The sequence below is a fragment of the Lepidochelys kempii genome, chromosome 3 (genome assembly GCF_965140265.1).
Source record: "Lepidochelys kempii isolate rLepKem1 chromosome 3, rLepKem1.hap2, whole genome shotgun sequence".
NCBI classification, from domain to species: Eukaryota; Metazoa; Chordata; order Testudines; family Cheloniidae; genus Lepidochelys; species Lepidochelys kempii.
In genome coordinates this window covers 84,434,074-84,453,815 of record NC_133258.1, presented here as the reverse complement: position 1 = coordinate 84,453,815, position 19,742 = coordinate 84,434,074, and the positions used below count along the sequence as shown (strand labels likewise).

At 41.1% G+C, this 19,742-nt stretch overlaps 1 protein-coding gene across 3 annotated transcripts in view; it reads right to left on the bottom strand.

Annotated features, from left to right (window-relative positions):
• Positions 1 to 735: 735 nt before the first annotated feature.
• The window catches only part of CDC40 (cell division cycle 40), a 59,062-nt gene continuing 40,055 nt past the window's right edge, over positions 736 to 19,742 (bottom strand). For 2 of the 3 annotated variants that reach the window (XM_073337030.1, XM_073337031.1), the window contains 7 exons: positions 17,515 to 17,560; positions 15,196 to 15,297; positions 10,774 to 10,889; positions 10,345 to 10,478; positions 5,575 to 5,651; positions 3,935 to 4,079; positions 736 to 2,638 (listed from right to left, as the gene is read on the bottom strand). In XM_073337030.1, the coding sequence (XP_073193131.1) occupies positions 2,461 to 2,638; positions 3,935 to 4,079; positions 5,575 to 5,651; positions 10,345 to 10,478; positions 10,774 to 10,889; positions 15,196 to 15,297; positions 17,515 to 17,560 (798 nt within the window). In that variant the 3' untranslated portion in view covers positions 736 to 2,460. The remainder of the gene's footprint in view (positions 2,639 to 3,934; positions 4,080 to 5,574; positions 5,652 to 10,344; positions 10,479 to 10,773; positions 10,890 to 15,195; positions 15,298 to 17,514; positions 17,561 to 19,742) is intronic. The other variant, XM_073337032.1, reaches the window with a different exon arrangement.

Below are 19,742 nucleotides of genomic sequence, written 5' to 3'. Positions count from 1 at the left end.
TATTGCTCTTGTACAGAGTTCTAAGTTTGTACTTGCATAGTCTGAGGCCTGTCCATATAGCTACTGGTACCACCACTTTCTCCCAAAACAGAGCCATCCTCATCTGTGCCACCCATGACAAGTCACCAACGTACATGTATTGTAAATATCCATCAGAGGTGCCGATGTCAAATGGCCGGTGCACACTGTAGTTGGGTATGAAGGCTGAGAAGAGTGTGTGTGTGGAATCTAAACTGAGTTTCCAGACTTTCAAATTTATTTTTGAACAAATTTCACCTTCACTCAAATGTCTGGCTTTCGAGTTAGATGTATGACTTGGAAAGGGCCTTTAGTGGCTTATTTTGTCCAACATGCCTAATCTTCCTAAGACATCCCCAGTAACTGAATGATCAAATAACAATGGTTTGATCTCCAACAATTTTATAATGTTAATTCAATAGTTATTCAACGTGGCTTGAAGGCTGACCAGTTTGTTGTCCTTTCACCTTATTTCCATTATTCATTCATAGTCAGATAATATGGTACTGAGTGTGGTATAAGAATTTAGAAAGACTTTTCTGCCTCATTTGCTTTGCAAAATAATCAACATATTGTTTTAGTATCATCCAAGCAAGGAAAATAGTTCATTTGTACCTTGGCACCACTGGCAGTTAGGAAATGCCAAACCCCAAACTGAAAGGATAATGAATATTCAACTTGGATATGTTAGAAGCAAGGACTAAACTAAACCAGACTTTTATACAAAAGATTTATTAAAAATAAGTTCTTAAAAAAAACAAATTGTGATGTATATACAGTAGCTTAGCATGGAAACAATCTGATGCATATAATACCGGAATAGTGAGTACCGTAACTCCTCACTTAACATTGTAGTTATGTTCCTGAAAAATGCAATTTTAAGTGAAACGATGTTAAATAAATCCAATTTTCCCATAAGCTTTAATGTAAATGCAGGGGGTTAGGTTCCAAGGAAATTTTTGGGGGGCAGACAAAAGGCCTTATATACCGTACAGTACTGTACTGTGGTTGGGAAGTACCCCTGGCTTACCCCACAAAGGCACAGCCCGCTGCAGACAAGGACACTAGGAAGCTCCTTTGCAGCAGCGGCAGCTTACCCGGAGAAGAACAGGCACCAACTTTGCTGGGGGATGGTCCAGGCCCGCCTCTTCCCGTCCCCGCTCCACTCCAGGCCCACCTCTTCCCGTCCCCGCTCCATCTCCTCTCCGGAGCATGCTGCATCCCCGCTTCTTCCCCATCCCCAGAAAGTCTTAGGGGAGGGGGGGAGGAGTGGAGACGCAGTATTTCCCCGCTGCTCCCCCTCCCTCCCAGAAAGTCCTAAGCGCCGCCAAGCAGCCGTTTGGCGGTGGGGGAAGCGCTGGGAGGGAGGAGGAGGCGGAGAAGAGGAACTTGTGCAATGCTCCCTTGTAAAGTCACTGCTCTTCCACAAAATCTTACATGCAGCGTACAGAGCAGGCAGCCAAACGATGTTATAAGGGAGCATTGCACAACTTTAAACGAGCATGTTCCCTAATTGAGCAGTGACGTAACTTTGAAACAAGGTTAAGCGGGAGGACGTTAAGTTAGTAGTTACTGTACTAAAGTGCATGCGGTACAAAGAATATGATTAAGGGATAGGGAATGTGGTTTTCTTTGAAATATGCCCCAGTAAAGCATGATAATTAACATATGGAACTTATCTGGGGGTTTTTGGGGAGGGGAGGATTTTTTTTATTATAAAGAACTTTCAAATAAACGAGGTTTCGTAGAGGAACCTTCATGATCAGTATCATGTAAATGTTTAAGTCAAGATACAAATATAAGAATGCAGATGGAGGGTTTGGGAACACCGTCTGCAGGTTACACTCCATTTGTTCATTGGTATGTATGCTAAAGCCTTTGATCAGCTCTGTTTCTGTTATGGATCAATAAATCTTAGTCATTGGTTGTGTACCCTAATAAATCGAAGAAACTTGGGTGCCACAGAATACTGCCAAAAAGTCTATTAATGGATGCATCTTCAGTATCTACTGCAGTAGACATTAAAGAGTCTTTTCTTCTGAGCGGTGCAGTTACAGAACACAACAAAACTGCTGGTTTTCTACTTCTACACCATATACTGTGTGACATCCAGAATCACAAACTAGAAAATATTGTTTTATTCTGAAAAAGTGTATTAAACAGAAAATAACTTATCAAATTAATATTTGTTTCTGGCCACTTCACATGACTGTTCTCAGCATCTCACAAACCTTGAAGTCATACTTAGAACAGTAGCCTTTCAGCTGAGTCTTCTGCCTGGGAGATTTCCCATTTCCAAGAGTGCACAGTGTACTTTAATAGCGAAGAACCCAAAAATAGCTGGAAGTTCAAATCAAACCATCCTCAGCAGAGTTCATGTTTAACAATCTCAGATGTTCACAAAAAAGTCTTATAAAAAGTTAGCTCCTTGCAGTACCCCCTTCAGTCCCACAATTTAATAAGACCATCCCAGCCACAGGTGATGACCTTGGATGTTTCATGTGGATGCCAGACTGCGCCTATACAAACTTTGTCATGTGCTTTTAACCTACTGTAGAGTTTTGTCGTCTTCCAGTCCCAGATGTTAAGTTTTCCATCTGCATCACCTGATATCACATAGCTGTATTAAAAAAAGTAAAAGCTGTATTACAAACTCTCAGAACTACTTTTATTATTTTCCATTTTTTGGAAGATTATTATAAAGCATACATTAAAATAATGTTTTAAATTAACGCAAAAAACAGATTCAGGATAATTTTGAATTGGGGAATGGAAAAAGTTTAGTAATCCAATAAGCTTTCCATTCAAGAGAGTGTTTCAACAGACATTAGGAATTCCAATGAATTAACATGCATGATGTGTTCTAAAGAGCCTGAGCTCTTGCTATGCAGCGATTCATCACGTCATCTGTGAGGTAAATGTGCTAAGCAATGTGATTATACCATGTGTTATGTTGCTTGAGTAATAGAACCTACTGAGAGGATAACAGAAAATTCCAGGAAAAAACCCTAATTTGCAGAGATTTTTCTTCACATTTTAAGGGATTTTTTAAAAACACTTTTGCAGTGCATTATGCTAATCATGCATATACTTGCTTTGTTAACTACAGGAAGTTAAATGGGAATAATGGTTTTAAAATGACACCGATGTGACATCTCTAGTAAAGCCACAGATAGGAATTAGCTGTACAACTTCATTAGGCAAAGTATAAGAACCAGGCTTCAATCTAGATTCCATTTTGCTTTAAGTTTGAACCCAAGGTATGTGTGTGCAGGAAGGCTTCTTGTGACTCTACTGTAGACCTGTGTGTACGAAGCCAGTTACTGCTCCCTGGTTCATGGCTACCTAGCTCCAGTGCAAGTTAGAACAGGAAGCATCCTGCTCAATGCTGCTGGTGCTATAAAGTCCCCTACACCAGCAGAGGATCAGGTGTAGTGGAGCTCAGGCCCAACCCCTTATAGCCCCAGTCTGCCCTCCTCCATATGCTTCCTCCTCTCACTTTCACTTTGAGGCAGTCTGGAGTGGGGGTTGTGGCTGGTGTGGGAGGCAGTTTAGCTGCCTCTTATAGTTGAGACTCCTCCTACCTAGGGAAGGCTTCTGGCTGGTTTAAGGTCATAGCAACACAAAACAGCCTTTGTAGAATGGAGAATTTAGGCCAAAGTGTTCATTGTGAGTACTCCAACTAAATGGTCATTTCATATACTACTGGGTTAAACGTTAGTACTGAATCCGTTGAAGTTAACAAATGGCAAAGGGCAAATTCCCCTTTTAACTTCTGCTGTGTGGCCACGGAGTTTTCTGCAATGTTGGGTTAAAAGGACAGCAGCACATCAGTATGTTACAAAGGGTTTCAAAAACAAATTCAGCAGGTTCTCGTGCCAACTTTAAGACAGAAGTTAGTTTTCATAGAACTTACCTCATGTCAGGTGAAAAATCAACTTGACAAGCATAACCTGCCACCATGTGACCCTTAAAGATTTTCTTTTTGTTTAATCTGAATCTGTTCTGAGCTCCAAAAATCAAAATCTGATTATCCATTGATTGACAAGCCAGCCATTTTCCTGTACGTGCAACAAAGTTCAGGCAGATGTCAGTCTTATTTTGAATCAGACTACCGCAGCTGAAGAAACAAATCTGACAAAGATTCCTAGAATTTTCACTGTCAGTTTTGGTTTCAACAATATTCTGTGTTAATAAAGCATTTAGTTAAATAATATGCACGGCTTTTACCGTGTACTGTGGAGTTGAGAGCTAGACCCTAGAATGGTGTATTAGCAGTGTTCGTTCAAAGAAAAGAGGTACAAACTTGGCTCACATCACTTGTGTTGAAAGATTTCTAGTGTTGCAGACACAAATTTAATCATACAAAAACAGAAAACTTCTAATTCTGTAAGCAGTTCTTTCTAAGCCATTTGTGACACCAAGTACAGTTATCAGTCATACCCACGGAAAACTGTCATTGAGATGACGACTTCTGCCTATTACAATTAATACTGGAGATAGTTTGGAAGTATGTCCCTGCATGTATGCTCAATTGCCTATAGTAACTTTCTCTGTTATAATCACACTACACCAGTGATTCTAAAACTTCTGTACTGGTGACCCCTTCCACATATCCTAACTGGTCAATCAAATAATTGAAACCAGGAGACAAGCTCACAAGATGCACATCATCTCATTAATTACTCATTTTAAGTTGTGGAACAAAGTTACCAATGGTTTTTTTTTTAAAGAGAAATTTTACTTCAGTGTAAAGCAGGTCTAAAATGTGTTGAAGGATTTTAATCATGTAAATAATTCCTAAATATCTAATTTTCAAACCATCTTTAGTTTCACAGTTCAACAGGAGAAGTGTCTGGAAGGAAAAAAGAAGGGATTCTCTCCTAACCAATCATGTATCCACACTTCTTCCTGTTTTGGTGGTGGGTAGGGAGGAGAGGGCAGTGCACTAACTTCTGTCTGGAAATCCAATGCAAATGCAGATGCTTCCAGGTGGGCGAGGGGACATGCTGAAGAGAGCAGCTGCTCCTTTTATGCTGGACATATTCCCTCTACCCTGAGCAGTGACCTCACAGTGACTTTGAAAGACTTTCTCAAGGGTCCCAGGAAAAAAAGAGTAGACATATCATGGAGACACTATTCTTCTCTTCTGCTGCCTTTTAGGCTTTTTTATTCACTTCTAGCTTTGTTTGCTCCTTCTACCACTTGCAGAAAGAGAGAAATTTTAAACTGACAGAGTTCATAAAAAAAAGAAACTAACTTGGGCCTCTCACTACAGAGAAAGTAAACTAAGACCTTGTCCACTTGGGAATATTTTTTGGTATAACCCAAGGTGTTCATTTAAACTGATATAGTTATATTGATATAACTCACCCTGTTGGGTTACTCTTACTCTGGTATAAGAGTATCTTTTTCTGATTTAGCTTATGTCACCTGGAAAGGAATTTAAGCTAACCCCCAAAATGAAACCACAGATATCCATATGGGAGGTCTGATACTGGTATAACTGGTGAAACTTTCCTGTGTAGACAAGGCCTAAGTAAAGTGTTAATTTACCATTTGGAGACAAGGTGACGGCCGGCATCGAGTGCATACTTGGCTCTGCGATGTACTTGAAATCAACAGGAATATCCCTGCAAAGGAAGAAATGTGAATGGATGAAGTACTGGAAATGTTTCAAAGGGCTACCTAATGTCAGCTGATTTAATCAACCACTGTGAAACACAGAATGGGAGGTGGTGTCCGGATGAAAAATGTCTAAAATGGAGTTCAAAGATATTAAAAATACCTCCCAGTGAACTCTTACTGTGGTGCTATCAACAAAAGAAAACTAGCCTTGTTTAATACCTCCAGTTGTGAATATGTTTTGGAGATGGATGTAGGCCAGAGGTTCTCAACCCTTCTCTCTCCGAGGCCCCCGCAACATGCTATAAAAACTCCATGGCTCACCTGTGCCACAATAACTCGTTTTCTGCATACAAAAGCCAGGGCTGGCGTTAGGGGGTAGCAATCAGGGCAGCTGCCTGGAGCCTCATGCCACAGGGGCCCCTGTGAAGCTACATTGCTCAGGCTTCGGCTTCAGGCCCGAGTGGTGCGGCTCAGAGTCCTGGGCTTCAGCCTCATGTGGCAGGGCTTCAGCTTTCTATCCTGGGCCCCAGTAAGTCTAATGCTGGTCCTGCTCGGCGGCCCCCCAAAACCTGCTCACGGCCCCCCAGGGGTCCCCGGACCTCTGGTTGATAGCCACTGAATTATAAAAGTATAGATTCCCCCCACAATAGCCGTGTCTACACTAATAACAAAACCAGTTTTCAGTCACACTTGAGGGAGGTTGTAGGGTAAAGGCAGCGGGGTTTGAAAGTCAGTGCCAGACACTACTCCATTCCTACAACAGACAGGCAGAGTATGATAGCTTGCATGTCTCACCCTGCTCCTTCCCCAAAAAAGAGTCTCCACTCCAGCTAGGAAAAACTCTTATGTAACCTGTAAAGGTTAAAAAATAAAGCCACATTATGGAAAATACACTTCCTGCATTTAATTCTAGTTAGAAGGACTTGAAATGTAATGTGGGTTTTGCAGTCTTCTCTCTTCACAAATTAATGCAGGGCTCATCTGTTGGAATTTATTCCAGGCAGCTCTGCTTTCTGTTAAAATGTACCAGATGTAGTCAGGACTGCGGCAGGATATGCTGCCCTAAACTATTAGGCAGAATAAAAGACATTTAAGTTTCATGCTTGTTTCAAGCCAAATTGTGAAACAAGATGACAGACAAAATCAGCTTCTTAAAAGGTCACCAAAAACTGCTGCCATGGTTGGCTGACCTAAAAACCAATTTACCCTCAATGGCTGTTCTCACTGGAAACTCTAAACTGTGAGACCTGGTACATTCTCCTCAAAACGTTGTTTTATGAGCTGACAGTTATAAGTGGTGAAAGTGTATAACCTTCACTGGCAAACATTAGAGTGCTCCACTGTGATCTCTTTCCTCCTGACCAAACCTAGCAGGAAATAAAAGTTAGGGTCTCTTGAAAGGGAAAGGGAAAAAGTGTTTGGAACTACCTGAGACATAAAAGCTCTTAAAAGACTTCAGTTTGCTTATGGGAGAGCTTGGGAACTATGGAAAGACAGACCACTCCAGGGAGATCATCTGAAGCCTAGGGATTGCATTAGCCTCGTCATCCTAGCAGAGAATTAAACCAGCATTAGATACCACTATGGGGCACTGGTTCACTAGTGACTTGGAGGTAGGAAAATTTTGAGCTGAGTATCATCAATATAACGATGGCACAGCAGCCCAAACCATTTTGCCATTTCCCTGAGTAGCACCAGGAAAATACTAAGGAGTGAGAATAAAATTCTGCATTTTCACACATCAAGGGGTTTAGAATACAACAACCACCTCAACTTTAATATCACTGCCATATGGATGCAATAAGTAGAAAGCAGGAAAGCAAACTTCAGAATATCCCAGTTCAGATTCCACTGAGCAAATATAGTTTGTTATCTGAAAAACATTTATTGTTCTAGATTCTTACTGTTGCAGTTCCACAAAGGAAGGACACTGCAATCCAGTAAACATGAAAGCAGAATCTGTACACAGCGTAACATCTGTGAAATGGAGATTCAATTATCATGGGAAAGTTGTTCAGAAATGTCAGACCACTGCCAATGCTGGCCAAGTGAAAATGCTTACCAACTGAGGTTTGATTACAAAACACCCTAAACATTCCTCTACACAATTAAGAACACTACAAAAGCAATTAAAAACTTGCTCTTAAAAGCTACATTTAATTACATGTACAGGTCATATTTACTTGTAAAGCTTTTTCTGGCTCTTGTTAAAATCAAAATCTTCAGGCTTATTATTAATGTAAAGTAAAGAAAGAGATATTTGTACATTTAAACCTATCAAGAAGTGAAATAATCAATTAACCGAGCCATATAAAATGCCTGTTATAAAAGTAACAGAAAAGAGGGATTTATTCACAGCACTATGGGTGACAACTTGACATATGAAATTCTTCAAGCTCCAAAAGCTGCAGTGCTGAACATGTTCATTTAGTTTTAATGCAAATACCGTTAATTTGGAGCCTGAAATCTGTGAAATTTGCCTACAGACAGATAAGCATATTTCATTAAATGTTCTGAACAACAGTCCACAGCGATGAATGAGCAGAGTGGGAAAAGCGCTCTATATTAGCTTTAATCAGTCTCTTAAGCAAAATTTGAATGATGGAATATGATCTAATCTATATTTCATAATAGCTGAATGAGACAACACTATCCCTGTGACTTCTAAAATAATTTGAGAATATCTACATTTAGGACAATCAGGCTGTGATGTTCTGCGACTAGATTCTTTGTGGTGGGAAGGAGGAAAGGGAAGGTCACATTCCACCCTTTAGCTGTTTATCTTATCCATTGTCAGGAACCACAAGAAACAAGAGCATCCAGTCCCAAGAGGCAGCAGTTCTGTGCAAGAGAGACACGGCTCCACAAACCAAACAGAAGAAATCCCTGTTAAAATTAATTGTACCCAAGGACTTTTCCTACTCCTTAAGGGGTTCACTGAAGCTGCTTGGAGCTAACCCACCAGCACTCGGTCAGATCAACAGTCCTTCCAGATGAGGAATTTCAGACAAAGCTCCTTCCAGAACCAGTCAAAACACCCACTGAGTCACCCAGAGAATGATCTGGGCACTTCTTCTCACCTGTGTGGCCAAGTGCACTGCCTTCACATAGCTCCCAAACTGCTAGCCAGGGAGCGAAATCCAGAGTACTGAACAGAGATTATCACAAAACAGCATGTGGCAGTAGAGCTAGCACAAGCTTAAAATGAATTTCAATATACCTTTCACACTTTTTTTTTTTTTTTTTTTTAATAAAAACAGGCAGTAACTGTGTGATACAATATGGACATCAGTTGGGCACTGCTGTGACCTAGATTCCTCCATCCACGAAGGGCAATGTACAACTACTGTAGATCCTAAAGATAGCCAGCTGGATTCAATGAAAAGGCCAGAATGAATCATTTTCTTTAATCACCAAAGGCTTTTTCTAAGTTTCAGGAACTGAACAGAACACACCTCTCTCCCAACTCACATTAGAACTGAAGAGCAGTTCAAATAATATTTCTAAATGAGTCTTTTCTTGGATGGAATTTTATACACCAGACTGCCACTATAATTTTTGTCAATGTTTTTACCAAAAAAAAAACCAAAAAAAAAAAAACCCAACCACCATGACCGAAAAGCTAGAATGAAACTATTAAACGATTTGACTTATTAGTTATCTTTACGGTACTCTAAAGTAGCATCACACAGGCAATTCTTTATACATGCAATTTCAGTGCTGCTATACCTCCTATGGGATAGCAGATGAGAGAAACCATTAACCGAATGTTGTCTGCCACAAGCTGATATGGCTATGCCCACTGTTTCCACATAACACAGCCCATGGCACCACTTTTACTTTATAAGTAAAGTTAAAATAATTTGATTGGTATTCACCTAGAGTGTGTTATACAGGAGTAAGAAGCAAATCATTTCACCGATTAAAACCCTATACCATATGACTGACTATCCTAGAAAAAATTTCCAGCAATAATTTTTATATTACTGCAGGTGCTAAGTTTGGTTTAGATAAAAATCAATCTAACAAGATATTTGATTTCATTTTGGGCTAGTACAGTATGTTGAATAAATGTGACCTGAATGCTCTTGCACATTCATACCAATCAAGTCCGCTGTAAACTATGAAATTCTCTGCTTTGCTTTTGGATAGAATTAATGAAAATTTCACAGGTTTTTAAAAAGAAGCCCTCAGATAATAAGTACTGCAACACAGGAGAATTGTAAGCCAGTAAAAAGAGTTAAGTGTTAGACATTTTAAAAATCTTTACTTCTAAGGGATTTTAAAAATACAATTAATGGTCTTACATCTAGTTTCAGGAAGGGATGTTTCATTTGACTGAACAAATACGTTAAGAACTGGCTCTCAGACTAGCCTGTGGAATGCAGAACATACGGGTTTGGTGTAGAGTATTTACAATTGGTCAACAGCACTGTAAAATAGACTAGAAACTAGCAGCAGGAACATCACTGATTTTTTTCTGGCACTGCTTCTTTTTAAATATTTCAACTACTGTAGAGAACAATAGAAATGGATTTGTGGAAGTTTAAATTAATTTAACTTTTTGTTTGGCTAGCCAGAAGTTACTGCACCAAAACTTCAAAGTAATTGCATTGATTTGACTTAAAAATTGTTAACTATTTCCCAGTTTGCTCTGTACTAATGTGAAATCAAAACTTTGTGAGGTTTGAAACTTACCATTCCCAGACTCTTAAACTCTTGTCATCAGATGTACTCACAAACCGTCTGTTCTCATCCACAAACACAATGGTGTTGACAGCTCCCAAATGCCTATCATACTCCTGCACAATCTCCCCACTTCGAACGTCCCACTGCAAATTAAACAGCCAGCGTCAGAGCCACTTAGGTTCTAATACATTCCTGAACTTGAAACTATAAAGCTTCTGATATTTAGTCAGATTTTCAGGTCAGAGAGTAAGCACTCCAGCAACAGCCTTTGAGGGAGTGTTCATTCAAAAATACTGTTAAAAAAGGAAAGAAAAGGTCTATGATTTTGAAATATAATAAAGGCATTGCAGTTATTCAGCAGCTAAATTTAAATGTCAGGTACAAAAACTTTACAAAATAATGAGATCAGGAAACATTTAATTAAGTTCTGAGTCTTACCTGTACAATTTTTTTATCTGACATTCCTGCCACAAAAAGATTTTGTTTATCTTCATCAGGATTGAATTTGACACAGTATGGAACCTTCCTGTTTGTGAACCTTGAAACACATTGCCCTGTAAACAGACAAGCCATTCAAATTAGATCAGTTCAAAAGTTTCTCAAACATAGTTTTATAAATGCTCACAGTAATAAGCTACCATAATTTATCCATCTTTGTACCTAGAGATGTTTTACTTAGTTTAGATCCGGAGAAAACAAAAACATAGGCTTTCAACTCCCTGAAAGGATCAGAGATTGGGAATTATTCTGGAGATGACTTGGATCTTGTTTATATTAGATCTTCTCTCCTCCCTGCCCCCATAAAGTTTCCCACCATTGCTACCTTGTTCAACCGAGGCAGCTGGTCACACCCTGGACCTGATCTTTAGCCTAGATATCAATACTGAGGACATCACAACCCAGCCACTGTCTTGGACAGACCCATCACCTTATTAAGACAGGAGTCAGAAACCTTCAACTGCCAGGCAACAAGATAGACCAATGATCCTGATTCAACCATGAATACTCATGGATGCCATCAAATTCCAAAGCCTCCTAAAAGACATCAGCACCCCACCATGAGTCATCACGGACCTGGTGACTCATTATCACCTCAATACTAGACCCATCACTTGTAGAGTTTCACAAGGAACAATTCTCTCACCGGTCCTTTTCAACGTCTACATAGAACCACTAGGTGAACTGGTCAGACAATATAAACTCAAAGTGCCAGCAATATGCAGAAGACACACAGCTTTACCTACCCTATTCCTTCACTGCCACCACCACCACAACCAGCAAGGCCCAATGCTTGGACAAGATCAGCTGGCTGAAGCTGAACTCAAGCAAGGCAGAAGCTATGGTGATAGTGAGAAGAAAACATTTTGAGGAGTTTGCAGCCAAAGTATATTTTCCTTTGGTTAAAGGTACACATCCACAATTGGTTAAAGGTACACATCCACAATTGGTCAATTGAGTTCATAGTTAAGGAGCACTCCTGGATTCCTCACTGATGCTAAGTACGCACACAGCCGCATCTTTGAATAATGTTTTTTATCATCTCTGGTTGGTTAGAAGACTCCACCCCATCCTGGCAAATGATGACTTGGCCTCTTGCCTTCATCACCTTTTGGACGGACTACAGAAATACAAAAAAGCACTGACGACTTCATGCCCAGTGTAAGGAAACTCCAACCAGTATAGAATGCTGAAGCACGTCTTCTCAGAAACACAGGCTACTGCAAACACCTCAAGCCTGTCCTCCGCTCCCTACGCTGGCTTCCCATAGAATACTGAATCCAGTTTAAGTTCTCAGTCCTTATTTTCAGAGCACTCAATGGCCTGGACCCAAGGTATCTAAAAGATCAACTGAAGACTGTGGTTGACAACTACGCTCCTCTAGCAAGAATATAATTCTATAAGAAGGGTAAACTCATTTGTGTGGGAGACAGAACTTCCTCTAGGGGCCAGCTCAGGACTATGGAATGACATCCCCAAGGAACATCAAAAACCTCACCACCTTCCGCTCTTAATTAAAGATGCATTGCTTTGACCTTGCCTTCTCTAACATACAGCAGAGAGAGACAGTGAGTGTGAGTGAGAGAGAGAGATAATAAAAAAATCCCAGAACAAAACCCTCCACTGCACAAACCTCTCCCTTGGGGAGAGAACAACCACATGATAGGTGTTAGTCATGTTGCTTAATGCATTACTGGAAGGTACTCAGATACTACCCTAAGAATAGAATTGACCAGGACTGATCCATTGGTGGTGACAACAGTGGAAGCACCAGTAGTATAAACGAAATGTCAGTGGCTGCTGGTTTTTTAACCCACAGTGTCATTTAGACCTGCTCTGACCAGTTAGATGACAAGAGTGGTTAAAATGCTGTCAGCCATGTGCATCTTTTTAATATACTGCTATTTCCATTGTTGCCTCCACAAGGTGATTTTAAGGAAAACAATCACAGACATGGCCTTGCAAACTAAGTGCCAGGAGATTATGAAGCCTTCTGAACAAAGATGCACTCTACACAGCTCTTTAATGGTGTCTAACCTTGATATTGTATGTATTTTAGGAGGGCAGAGTTTGGCCTCCAGTATGTATTGTCAATTAATATGCATGAGGAGAAAAATCCATTTTGACTTTCAAAGACCAAGCTGAATTTGCAAGCTAGCAGTTAGAAAAAAATATTTTTTTCCCTTGTAAACTATGCAGAACACTTGAGTTAATCCAAGTACAGAAAGAGTGATCCTCATCTACTTATAAAGATCTGGGAGACACTTGCTGCCCTGAGCAAAACTTCAGTGTGCCACCCCCCCTTGTGTGCTGGGGATGAGTGGTTTGGGGTATGGAAGGGGCTCAGGGCTGGGGCAGAGGGTTGGGGTGTGGGCTGCGGGGGTGAGGGCTGCGGCGGGGGGCTGGGAATGAGGGGTTCAGAGTGTGGGAGGGGGTTCTGGGCTGGGGTGTGGAAGAGGATCAGGGCTCTGGGCTGGGGGTGCAGGCTCTGGGTTTGTGGGGGCTCAAGGCTGGGGCAGAGGGTTGGGGTGCAGGAGGGGGTCAGGGTTCTGAGCTGGGTGTGCAGCTTCTGGGGTGGGGCCAGGAATGAGGGCTTTGGGGTGCAGGAGGGGGGTTTGGGGGGGCTCAGGGCTGGGGTAGTGGACTGGGGCACGGGGTGGGTTGCAGGCTTACCTACAGTGGTTCCCCGTCAGCAGGGATGCTAAGGCAGGCTTCTTGCCTATCCTGGCACTGCGGACTGCGCTGTGCCCCAGAAGTGGCCAGCAGCAGGTCCGGCTCCTAGGCGGAGGCTCACAAGTGGCTCTGCGCAGTTCTTGCCTGCAGGCACTGCCCCCCCAGCTCCCACTGGCCGGTGTGGAGCCAGTGCTTGGGGTGGGGGCAGCGCGCGAAGCCCTGTGGCACCCCCCCCCAGGAACCGGACCTGCTGCTGGCCACAGCGTGATGTCAGAACAGGTAGGGACTAGCCTACCTTAGCCGGGCAGCACTGCCAACGGGACTTTTAACGGCCTGGTCGGAGATGCTGACCAGAGCTGCCGCAATCTAGTGCCTTACATTCTGCGATCCAGTACTGGGTCACGACCCGCAGTTTGAAAACCACTGCTCTAGAACACAGGTTCTCTACTGAAATAATGGATCTAGGGTTTTGGTCAAAGTGGGGGCAAGTACTAAGTCACAGTGCCACGCATTGTGGGTTGACCCAACTGCCCCTCCATCGTGATGGAGGGACAGCTGGGCCAAATTTGACTAAGTGGCCTTGTCACCTGGTGCATGGGGTCACAGTGTCACCCAGTTTTGGTCCAGCTGCCCCAGGAAGCTGCCTAGTTTGCCTATAAGCTGGAATGGCCCCGAGCTCTGCTATGCAAGATATTTAAAAAAAATAAAAAAAATTATGGTACTGATAATTCTGTTACAAAGCCTCTTCTCTGGAGTTGCCCTATTCAGATTCTTTTTACTCTTTTAATAGTCGTTTTCCTACATTGAGAAAATCTAGGGGAAAAGGACCTTGAACATGACTATTAAAAACGTGGCCTGCACATTAAGTGCAAAGTGGAAGATGACTGGCCCCAAGAACGCTAAGATCAGTCACCACACAAGTTAAAGTAAAACAGACTTCATATATTTGGCAAATGCACAAAATTAAGGAAGTCTTCAGTTAAGTATTGAATATTTGCTAAGTACCACAGAGGCACAATGGGAGTAGTAGTGCAGCAATAAGAAAACCATATTTAGTATCTAACAGGATTTAAAATACCTTTTTTTGATTGTGTATTTGGCAGAGACACTCAGCATTAGGTGAATAGAATTATTTGTTAAAGTTCTTAGCAATGAAAATACAAAATGTTGTGAAATAAATGTCGTTGCTATAATTACTGTTCTTTCTTTCCCCAACCCATCTGGGAAAATTCTATTTTTTTTTTTTAAAATCTGGAAGAACTGTTATAGAATAAATCCTTTACCAAATTATAATAAAATATTCAATTCAAAAATGTACTTTTACTACTTAATTTCATTCTTATAAGTGAAGGGGTGCCAAATAATTCTCTCTAATTTGGTAAATGTTTGGCCCCATTCTTCGACTTGCTATGTAAATTTTCAGTTCAAAGTAATTTTTTTTAAATAATGTGTGAACCCTTGTTACCATGGATTTTTAACTTAAACACCAAGACAACCTTAACTGTAGCTTTACAGTGACAACAAAAATATTCAGGAGATGAGAAAATTGCTCTCCCTGTATTTGACACACCAATGTTGCACTGTAAGAGCATATAATAATAAAAGAGGAAGCATGGCTATTAAAACAGTAGCTATTTACTACTAGTTACAATGATTATCAGATTTGAACATGTATGTATTTAAGCCTACCTGTTTCAGTGTCCCAGAGTTTAAGATACCGGTCATATGCTGCACTAAGAAATTGAGTTCCAGCATTGTTAAAGCAGATGTCTCGAACTGCTTTACTGTGCCCTACAAGATAAAAAGAAATGTGGTAGAGAGAAGAATTAACCCTTTACCCCCAGTGCTAGGAATTAGGATTTTCTGGAGAACATTACCACAGACAGAATGCAGATAAACCACAATACTAATGGTCAATTACAGCTTTGAATTACACTCTCTGGCAACACAGAAAACTACTTACTAGAACTCATCTAAGAATATCTTGTAAATTTAGTTCCAGCAGACCAATTCAACTGGAAAAGTAACAGTACCTCCTAAAGGCCATTATGAGATTTGAAAATAAAACCATTGGGAATTTTCTGCAAAGAGACTGACCGCAACGCTGCGGAAAATTCTAAAACTTCTCCAGATTAAATATAGCATGCCTTTAAAAATAAACATCTATTCGAGGAATAAGACTGACCACAGGAGGCCTCCCTGCACTAGGAAAATCTTCCATTGCTACACCACCATAATTGCAGCCCCACCTGTTATCAGTCACAGGGCTCAAACAGCGACTGCCATTTTTATTACTGTATTGTCTAAACCTGTCCTTTACAAGGTTATGTGACACAGCAGCAAAAGATCAACTCCCTCTAGTGGTGATAATGCAACAGCAGGGAATTTCCCAAAGCAGTCTACTGCAGACAGCCAGAGAGAAGTTACTTTGGAACTGCACTGACAGAAGGTTTTTTTTGGAACAAGTGCACTCATCTTAACACTTAACTAGCCTAATGAGCTAAACTGCATGAGGATGGGATAAATGCCAGGATGGTAACAGAAAGTTTAGATGACTAGTTTTGTTGACATTCATATTAAAGAAGTCTGCCCCCCCCCAAAGCAATTTATTTAAAATTAAAATATTCATTTTGTCTACATATTCCACACATCTTAAGATGTGATGCAGCTGATCTCTCCACTGCACTGAAATGACATACTGCACTACAAATACGACGCACAAAATTCACTATTGCTTCAAATATTGTCCTGGACATAGTTATAGCAACAATGCATTGCATGTGAAAAATATCACAACAAACATTAACATCCAAGATAAAAAAGTAAGGGAGAATCAAGGACTGAACACTATAGAGGAATTCTATGAAGAGGATGCCAACTGCTAGGCACAGCAAAATTTTGGGATGGCAGCAATATCAAGTGGGTAAATAATTTTGGCAGGCTTAAATTAAATCCCCTGCGGAATACAGGAAATACTTAGGTCAGGAAGGCGTGTGGCTCAGGTAGAATCATCTCCACCGCCTTGCAGAATAATTCTGGTTGGCCATTGTAGCAGACTTATAGGGGCCCTACATTTTAGCTTACACACATTTTTAAAATAAATACAGCAGGTGAATCTGACTCATGAGAGGAAAGTTCTGAAACCATAATTCAAAGAGAAGAGTCTCTTCTGGAAGATCCTTTTCTGAGGCATCAGTTTAGCCAATCTGCTTGGTGCCTTGGGTACTAGAAACACTGATAAAAGGGCACTTCAAATGACGGTACATCATTCTAGAAGTGTTTCCATTTCAAAAGAAAAACTGCTGCTTAGAAGCTACAGCAAAGGCTGCTAGAAAGCTCACATTTATCTCTCTCGATTCTCTGAAAAAGTTCTCAATTACAAGGAAAAAATTGGACTTGTTCCATTTTCATATTTGAAAGAAGGTCTGAACAGTTTTTGTGAGAAGTTTTCCTCTGTTCCTTTTGCATTAGAAATTCATTTCTTGTCTAGCCCAGAAGAGAAGACCTAGTTAAATGATGGTATCACAACTGTTAATTTTAGCACACCCAAAAGCGTGCTAGGTACCTCACAGTACAAGTAAGGAGACACTACCTTTACTGTTAACATACCATCTAATTTCAGACATGACATATTGAGAGGAGGAGTAGGTAACAATAATAGGGATCTATACAATACATTTCTGGTCGTGACCCATAACTGATTGACCCAGTACACTAATATCTTGTTTTTATGGTCTAGAAGTCTTCAGTGCCAACACTAAATCATGTTGATTAAAAACAAAGTAAGATCATTCACAAATGCAGCCTCTTCAGCATTCATGCCAACACCACACTGAAAAGCTGATATTTTTCTCAGATGCCTACATGTCTTCTGTAGCACTGACACCCTCTCCCCCCAAAATCACAAAGTAATTAAATCTACTTGGGGGGGGGGGGGGGAGGAGACAAGGAAAGAAGGAAGTTGTTTTAATGTATATTAAAGAGTTCAGCAAAAAAAAGAGAGGTTACCAATAAATGTTCGTAAGCATCTTCGTTCACCATATACCTCCCATAGCTTAAACAAAAACAAAACAAGGAATGTTAATTTCTGCACCACATTCTTATGAAATGACAAGTTTAACTACAGATGTACATGACACTATATGAGAATTTTGACCACAACTAGCCTATCTTGAAATTCAGAAATAATGTGAACATTTGCCACAGAATTTCTGCAACTATCTCAACAGTATGCAAGGCTGAACTAAAATGAAATTTCATTCAGCAACAAGAAATTAAATGGTCCAGTTTCATAAACTCAAAAGAGGAACTTTTCAGCAAAAAATGTTTTGCTATCAACATTTGTCCAAGCTATAAAATGTAGCTTTACATAACATTGTCTTCTACCAAATGATAGCAGCAGCAAAGGTAAGCTTAAGGACTTGTGACCTTCACAACCTAATTGTAATAGCATTTAAATATGATTATTAAGTACTTATACTGTGCTAACACCCAAATTGTTTTAGGCATTTTACATACACACGTGAAACCAGAATGCCTGCCCCAGAAGGCTTACAATTAGGACTGTCAAGCGATTAATCGTGCTGTTAAACAATAATAGAATACCATTTATTTAAATATTTTTGGACGTTTTCTACATTTTCAAATATATTGATTTCAACTACACCACAGAATAAAAAGTGTACAGTGCTCACTTTATATTTATTTTTTATTACAAATATGTGCACTGTAAAAACCGAAATAGTATTTTTCAATTCACGTCATACAAGTACAAAAATGCAATCTCTTTATCCTGAAAGTGCAACTTACACATGTAGACTTATGTACAAAAAATTACTGCATTCAAAACTAAACCTTTAGAGCCTACAAGTTCACTCAGTCCTACTTCAGCCAGTTGCTCAGACAAACAAGTTTGGTTAAAATTTGCAGGAGATAATGCTGCCCGCATTTTGTTTACAATGTCACCTGAAAGCGAGAACAGGCATTTCGTATGGCACTTCTGTAGCTTGCGTTGCAAGGTATTTACATGCCAGATATAATGACTAAAGATTTACATGTCCCTTCATACGTCAACACCATTCCAGAGGACATGCATCCATGCTGATGATCATGGGTGGTGCATGAACCACCGGCTGGGGGACGCTAGCCCCTAGCCCCACCCCTTCCGCTCACGGCCATGCCTCTTCCCCCCTCCCCTCCACCAGAACTGAGCCCCCACTTCCGCTGGAGCCCAGAGACACCCACCCCACAGTGGCCACTGGCCCAGCCCCATGGCTAGCTCCCCAGCCCCAAAAGGAGTGTTGGGAGGGCAGGCGGTGCATGGCCCCAGCTTCCCCAGCCCTGGGGGTTGGCCGGCCGGCTGCAGCCTCCCCAGCTCCAGAGTGCGGACGGCGCATGGCTCCAGCCTTGGGAAGGGGGGTGGCTGCAGCTCCCCATCCCCAGAGCACCGGGAAGCTGGACCCAGAGGACTGGAGCCACACACAGGGAGCGGTCACAGCAGGGAGAAGGGTAACACTTGGCTGTTTGGGGAGGCAAAGCCTCTCCCAGCCTATGTGACCTGCGCCCATGCTGATGATGTGTTCTGCTTGACAACTATCCAAAGCGGAGTGGACCAGTGCAGGTTCATTTTCATCGTCTGAGTCAGATGCCACCAGCAGAAGGTTGATTTTCTTTTTTGGTGGTTCGGGTTCTGTAGTTTCCACATTGGAATGTTGCTCTTTTAAGACTTCTGAAAGCATGATCCACCCCTCGACCCTCTTGAATTTTGGAAGGCACTACAGATTCTTAAACTTTGGGTCGAGTGCTGTAGCTATTTTTAGAAATCTCACAGCGGTACCTTCTTTGCATTTTGTCAAATCTGCAGTGAAAATGTTCTTAAAACAAACATGTGCTGGATCATCATTGAGACTGTTATAACATGAAATATATGGCAGAATGCGGGTAAAACAGAACAGGAGACATACAATTCTCCCCCAAGAAGTTCAGTCAAAATTTAAATAATGCATTTAAAAAAACAAACAAAAAAACCGAGTGTCATCGGCATGGAAGCATGTCCTCTGGAATGGTGGCCAAAGCATGAAGGGGTATACAAATGTTTAGCATCTCTGGCATGTAAATACCTTGCAACACCGGCTACAAAAGTGACATGTGAACACCTGTTCTCACTTTCAGGTGACACTGTAAACAAGAAGCAGGCAACACTATCTCCCATAAATGGAAACAAACTTGCTCGTCTT